General features: G+C 36.1%; 1 protein-coding gene across 1 annotated transcript; it reads right to left on the bottom strand.

The window, feature by feature from the left end:
- Positions 1 to 1,975: 1,975 nt before the first annotated feature.
- Positions 1,976 to 5,431, bottom strand: LOC145591897 (disease resistance protein RGA2-like). The gene has a single exon (XM_081648381.1). It carries the CDS (start codon positions 5,429 to 5,431, stop codon positions 1,976 to 1,978), a length of 3,456 nt encoding a protein of 1,151 aa, XP_081504507.1.
- Positions 5,432 to 7,620: the final 2,189 nt, after the last annotated feature.

Below are 7,620 nucleotides of genomic sequence, written 5' to 3'. Positions count from 1 at the left end.
CCTCTACTCTCAAACGTCGACTTACGGAGCTGGGCTGGCTAAACCTGTGACACGTGTTTTATCTTACTTTAAAAAAAAAAAAAAACCTATACACTAGAATTATAATTATTTCTTATCATGTTTTTTTTTTCATCTTCTCTTTTAAAAAATCTTGGATGTGTTGGGTTCCTGGTTACATATCCCAACTAATCCTGGCCTTCCTGGAACTGCTGGAAGTGCCTAAAGTTAACTTTTATTAAGTTATAAATGCATGTCCTTTGTAACAAGAAAAAAATTGTAATTAAAGCTTGTCTTTTAGAACAAGAAAAAGAATATTATTCGGTTTATTACGCAATTATAGAATCTATGTTTTTCCCACCCTAATTTTAAGAGTATTTACAACAATTTTAAAATATTTATTGTACGATCGCCTTATATATAATTTTTTTGAGTTTATATACGCCTTTATGTTCAAGCAAATTTTGAAGGAATTTGTTTGATCATGGCAAAACAATATCCATATTTATAAAAACTAGGACAGCAACAAAAGAAGATCAGATGGTACATTTCAAAAGTTCTAAGCTAGTTGGCTTTGAAGAGTAGAAATCTAAGGAGGATGAAAATTCTGTGCTGCTACTGCATCCAAGCTCTGCTTATTACTCAACTTCTTCCATTGAGTAAAGAAATAATATAAAGTGGACCAACAAATTTATTTAGGCAACCCTGCATTACATTCTGCTGCAAAACAAAGCTGCAGCACAGTTTAGATTACTAAAAGCTCTGATTTACAGGTATAAGTACAATTGTAATGAGAACGTTACATTGTTGAATGAATAAGTGATGAATACTGGCAAACTATTTTAATGCAAGAATGTATACTCTAATAGCAACTTAGCAAGGCATATGTACATATATCCTTCCTGAGTTACATTATATTGCAAATTGACATTGGGATGTAATCTCCTCTTAGATTTTATTCGGACAAACTCTCATTTTTAGGTGCGGCTTACTCCCATTTTACAAACTCAGATCATCAATGTTCTTGGTGCACATACTTGAAAGAAATATATATACGGGGTACAATATAATAAACGTCAAACATTCCAAGTACATCTAACACAACTTCAGTACCATCAAAATCCAACAGAACATTATATCACTTCTGATAGTGATAACTCATCATCATTCGAGCTGCTTTGGGATTCAAATGCCTGCTCCAAGCCTCCAAGGACCCATATAGCAGGAAATTCATAAACTTTGGTTCTCTGAAACCCTGTTATATTACTATATGCTATTGCAGCTTGTTAAAATTCTCGATAGGTTTTGAAATAAGCTCTAATCTGTAAATTGATCGATCATATTCAAGTCTAATTTTACAACTTTCAGAAACCTTATACTTGTATGTTGTGAATACTGTATAAAAGTTCTGCCTAATGATAGAAAATTTGGTAGGAATTTTACCTTGGTTCGATATCAACTGACCAACTTTTTAATCTTGTTATGCTCCAGAGTACTCAAAATCCCTGTATGAACAATAAACAGAAACACTAGTTTTTAATTGTTTTCGTTATAAAAAGTCTAGATGTATGTAATTCTAACTGCTTAATAAAAATGCCAAAAATCCACTCTTAACTCTTAACTGTCATTGCAGAAGACAAATACAACTCAATCATAAATTTTGAGTACATAAAAGGCCAATATCAACAATGACTAATAATTCCCCTGACTAGCAACATAATTACCAATACAGTACATGAAATACGACATGAGCTATATGTCAAAATCTGTTCTGGTTTATCACGAGCCTTGAATTAGAATATCAAATATTACAATAAGCTTCAATCCAATATGGAACTGTAATATGTGACAGCCCAAAATTTGCTGTTCAATGTTGAAAGATGTGACAACCCAAAATTTGCTGTTTAATGAGAATTTTTATAGTAAGAATGAAGCTAAAAAGAATATGACAGTTGATAATAAAAACGCACCTTTGTAATTATTCAGAAATGATGATGGATGGTATGTGTTTAATCTTATGCCAATCCTCCCCATTAGGACTTTGACATCTTTCCTTCAAGCCTTCCTTACAATAGCTCAGATCTAGTAGCTTGAGAGAGGTTAGATTCTGCATTGCCTCTGGTAATGACTGGAATTCGCTACAACACCTAACTCGAAGGGACTTAAGAGAAGATAAGCAGCCTATCCATTCTGGTAAGTCCTTCATTTCCCAACAACATTCTATTGTGAGGTCTTGAAGGGCGGTCAAGTACTGCATCCCGCTAGGAAGAATGGTCATGCTTTCAACTTTCCATAACTCCAAGGAACGGAGGCTCTGATGAAGGGATCTCCAAGGCATGCCATCGTCTTCACTACTGTCATCCTCCTCGGAGAAGGTTAAGACCGGACATTCAATTATTGACAAGGACTCTAGGACCGTGAGGTACTCTAACCCTTCAGAAACACTCCTCAAGTTTTCACAACCTCTGATTGTAAGCCTATGCAAAGAAGAGGAGCAGCTTATAAATGCCTTCTTAACTTCAGATAATCTCTCCACCTTATGTTCCCATGTTATGCTGATGCTTGTGACAGAACTCATTGGCAGTGATTTAAGATGGCCAATATTCTCGAAAAGATTCACTTTTCTCAATGCTGGAGGGCGATAATTGTTGTAACCATTGCCATCTATAACCTCCAGTATTTTGAAGTTTTCATCAAGACCTCCCAAGTGCAGTAGTTTCACCCTCGGACATGGAGGAAATGTCGCTAGTTTAGGGCAATCCAAGACCGACAATTCAAAAAGGCGCAAAAATGATGGTTGCCAACAACTACCATCTGCAGCAATTAGCTGTTGATCACCTTCCCACCACCCTTTCAGCTTGGGACTATAACTTATGCTGAGCTCTTCAAGGGAAGGAAAGAAAGTGAATTCTGATGGTGCTTGTGCATAATCGCTGCTGCTCATCGTCTCCATATACATCAAATTGCTCATACTTGATAGAGTCAATGATTTCAAGTACTTCAGTTTTCTGATCAATGACAGATGCTGCAACCCCTTGGCAGATTCGATCTTGATCTTGACAAGGTATGGGAGACTGGATGTCCACCTTGTCAAACTTGCACCTTGATAACCCCACAGCTGCACCCCTTTGAGATTAGGATGAGGCTGCACTCTTTCTAGCAGATCTTCATGGTTGATCGCTAATTCATCACCATACTCATGACCTTGAAAATATATCGATACTTCCTTAAGATGCTCCATGCTCCCTAAATATCCACCACCTCCTAGGTTCTGATTGTCATAGACCTCTTTATATTCTGCAGGGATGGAGATTTTAATCGAGTCTCTCAGGTTTGAGAGAGTTTTCAGATCTTTTAACATGCCCCCATTTTGCTCACTGCTACTTGAGCTGTCATCTTCACTTGAACTTTCTTCCTCACTTACGCTCTCTTTTATTGCTACTTGAAATTCAGTGAGAACGTGAAGACAAGTCAATTTATCCATGCCCGAAGGCATTGAATAAATCCCATGGCAATCACTAATATTCAAGCTCCTAAGGTTCACCAATTTATATATATCCCATGGCAACTGTTCTAAATTAGTGCAACCATCTAGATTCAGAGTTTGCAGGTTGTGTAGTTTAGTGATTGAATTAGGAAGTCTTTTAAGATTATTATGAGAGAGATCAAGATACCTTAGATGCAATAATTTACTTATTGATTCTGGCAATTGTGCAATATTCAACTCATGCAAGTCTAATGCCCTTAGACATATCAAACATGATACAAGATTTTCAAGTGGTGGAAATGACCGATCAAAAATGCCATGAATGTATGAACGGAGTTTACTCTTAGGAAAAGAGCTATCACTACATTCATTTCCAATGTGATGTAAATGTAGGACATTGTTGATCATGTTATCTGCAATAGAATCCACTACACGTATCTCCTGCGCTTCAACATCTAAAGCAACATCGTGCATAAGACCATGGACTTTACAAGACACAACCTCACCATATTCATCCCATTTCACAGGTTGCAGCAAACATCTGAGTAACAATATTGAAAAGTACTCCTCAGCAGCATCCACCATGCTTTGACCATCAAGTGGCACAACATATCCTTGTGCCATCCAGAGGTCGAGCAACATCTTTTTATCAATGATAAAATCCTTAGGGAACAATGCACAATAACTTAAGCAACTCTTCAATCGAGTTTCTAGATTTTCAGGGCTAAGTTGATGTGTCAATGGACTATTATCTTCATCATTATCATCAATTGAGGCTAATGCATTCTCTTCAAACAAAGACAACTTGCTTAAATCCTGACTAGATAAAAGATTGCCAAGCTCTTTTATTGCAGGAGGAAAGCCCTCACACATTTCAACCATCTCAACAAATTCAGGGTGGATTACATGTTTTTGCCCTTTCCCAAAAGCAATCAACTCGAGCAAATGCCACGAATTCTCTTTGGACAAACCTTTCAACTCGTATGTATGTTCACTCCCTATAGCCCTCATAGTATCTTTCGAGCATGTAGTAATTATAATCCTACTCCCCCCTACACTAAACATTAAAAACTTTCTTACAGCAACCCACTCTTCCTGATCCTTAACACAAACATCATCAAGAACAATCAAGTATTTCTTCCCTCTAAGCTCTCTTGTAAGTTCTATGTTCAAAAAATCATCAATTTCAGTATAAAACCGTCCAGTAGCCTCTAAAATTCTCCCAAGAATCTCATTCGCGTTGAGTTGACCTCCATCTCCATTCGAGACTTGAACCCACAATCTCAACGGAAACTCATCTATAATCCTCTGATCATTATACACAAGTTGAGCAAGAGCAGTTTTCCCCAATCCTTGAACTCCCTCTATTGTAATAAAAGAAACACTATCTTTTAAACTAGTATCCCATAGCATATCTATGACAGCATTCATGTCATCCTTCCTCCCAACAATCACATTTCTCCCATCTATACAAGAACGAATGTCACGCTCACCCTTCTTAATAAGTTGATAATCAACTTTAAACCCAAGATTGCTATGACTAATACAAGTACTGCTACTACCCAAAGCATCCAACAGATTCCTTATACTCTGAACACACTGAGACATTCTGTTATCAGAAAAGAAATCGCGTACCTTTTCAGGAAGTTTGCTATTACGTTGGAAGCGGCCCTTAGTCTGAGCAGCCACAGTGAGTAGCTCATCAAACAAATCATCAGCATCATAAACAGCATCCTTGAGCATCTGAACACACTCTTGTGTTTCGACGACAAGCTCTTGCTTAGCCTCCAGATCACGTAGCACACTGCCTACAGCCGAGACTGTATCAATGAGTTCTTTCAGTTCAGACTCAAAGCTCCATTTGGAGCACGCCTCTTTCACCATGGAACTTTGCAACGCAGTTAACAGAGTTTCAGCAACGCAGCGCAAAGTTGATAAGTTAGCCATTTGTGAACAGAAGAAAATTAGTAATGTTTGAAGCAGAGAATGAGGTTTAAATTTGTGATTTTTTGGTAAAACTAGTAACTCAGATTTGCCAGTGTATATATAATGAGCTCAACCAGTAAATTTACAGTTGTTTATTGCATATTACTTAATTAACCCTTGTATGTAAACTATGATTCATTTATATTGGATCATACGACACAAGTACAAAGAAACATATGTGTAACAGCACCTTATTATTATAAGACCAATTTTTAAACAGATGGATATATATATATTTTGCTACAAATTTACCAAGTATGAGATAGAGTATGTATTCACTAATTAGTTGCATAAGAGTATCACACAACTGCATAGTGACTCACAAAAATAGTCTTATGATGATAAGGCGGCGTTACACAAATAATTGCATACGAGTGTCACACAACTGTGCAGTGACTAACAAAAATTATTGCACCCTTGGTCTCATATACCCTTTCTCCTCCCTCTTACCAATGAATCCCTATTTCTCCTCTAAATTTGTGATTGTATATTATATGAGTACAGAGTACTAAATAAGTCACAACTAATGAATATTATAATCAATTGGGTACATCTTATTAGTAGTTTAAAAGTTAATGACATCCTAATGTAAGTCTTGGTCTTAGTTTAATGAAATTAATAGAATTATATAATTAAGTGCTCCAAGTTGAAGACAGAGGAACCATCCTACCAGCTGCGATAGCTACAACAAGACAAAAAATTATAGAGCTTCTCCCTCTAATTAGTGATGCATCATTTTGGTACCGATAATTATGGGTTAGGATAATCCCGATAAAATACATAAGGTCCAAGTACAAACTAATGTCAAAAAAAGTAGGACTACGTGTAAACACAGTAGTGTGAAAATCAATTGATAATAAGTGGATTAATAGTGTCATACACCAAAGTTTCATTGTTTGTTGGACACATTAGATGTGTCATGTGTACATTGGCACACTACTGCACATGGTTTCTAACAATTTTAGGCACTAACCAGTATAATATTATACAAATAGCAGCATAAGTTTGTCAAATGTGGATTAAGTGAACTTTGACTAAACCAATTATACCAACTCTACTTACGATTCTCGAGGTTTATTAGTATCACCCCCATACTTACATTAGCCCCTTCCAAAATGGGAAGGGTGGGGCTGGTGGTGGTGGAGGTGGAGGTGGTGGTTATTGGGTGGCCGGTAGTCCGTACTCGGTGGAGGGATGAGGGTTCATGGCTATTTATTTTACATGATAGAGAAAAATGTAAAAATTATTTGGTCTTAAATGTTATTCTAATTTCATCTTCCAAACATGGGCTTTGATGATTTATGATTTGTGCCTGAATAGCCTTTTAAATTTAGGGTACCTTTATTTATATTCTAAAGTAGAATAACATAAAAGTTTGCCCAAACCAATAATCATATATCTTTGTTGATCTTTTAACATGATAAAGTAGCTATCAGCTAACAATTTCTTACCAAACATATTTACACAAAGAGCTAATATAGATAGCTAGTGAGAGTGAAGGATAGCTCAAGTGGTAAGAGCTTCCCTCCCAATCCCAGCGGGTTTTGAGATCGATTCTCACCCCCTCCTTTGTGGCTCTCTAAACACAAAAAAATATAGATAGATAGTCGAATTAACTCATACAAATATACAATTAGCTAAAAGCTAAGCTAACAGATAATTTCTCATTGTCAAACGAGACCAAAGTAAAGCATTTTATACACAAGCTATTGCAAAGAAGAGTAGTACAGTACTACACTATTTTTCATAAAGTTGATGGCTATCATATAGACAATAATATAAAATTCAGTTCATGAAGAAGAAGCTAATTTAAGGCGGTGTTAGCTGCACAAGGCATAGAAGATGATATCATATCTAAGGAGAGAGAATAGTTGAGGAAGATCCAACATGACTATCTTTAATCACAATAATAAATTACATAAGCCAGTCAAATTAGAGATTATGAATTTTGTCAAATGCCAGAATGTATCAACGAGAAAAGAAAAATATCAAGTTGTATGAAAAAAGAAAACTATAACCAACAACTCCAATAAGACTCTTTTGTAAAATGTAAATCTTCCATTGAATCACCGATTTCACTAGCATCATCATGGCTCAAGATGTGATATTTTCTAGTTTTTAGAGAGTAGAAGACAATATTATTGCCTTTA

Source organism: Chenopodium album, chromosome 18 (genome assembly GCF_948465745.1).
Source record: "Chenopodium album chromosome 18, dcCheAlbu1.1, whole genome shotgun sequence".
NCBI classification, from domain to species: Eukaryota; Viridiplantae; Streptophyta; class Magnoliopsida; order Caryophyllales; family Amaranthaceae; genus Chenopodium; species Chenopodium album.
The sequence above is the reverse complement of the archived record's forward strand: the minus strand, read 5'-3'. Positions and strand labels throughout refer to the sequence as shown.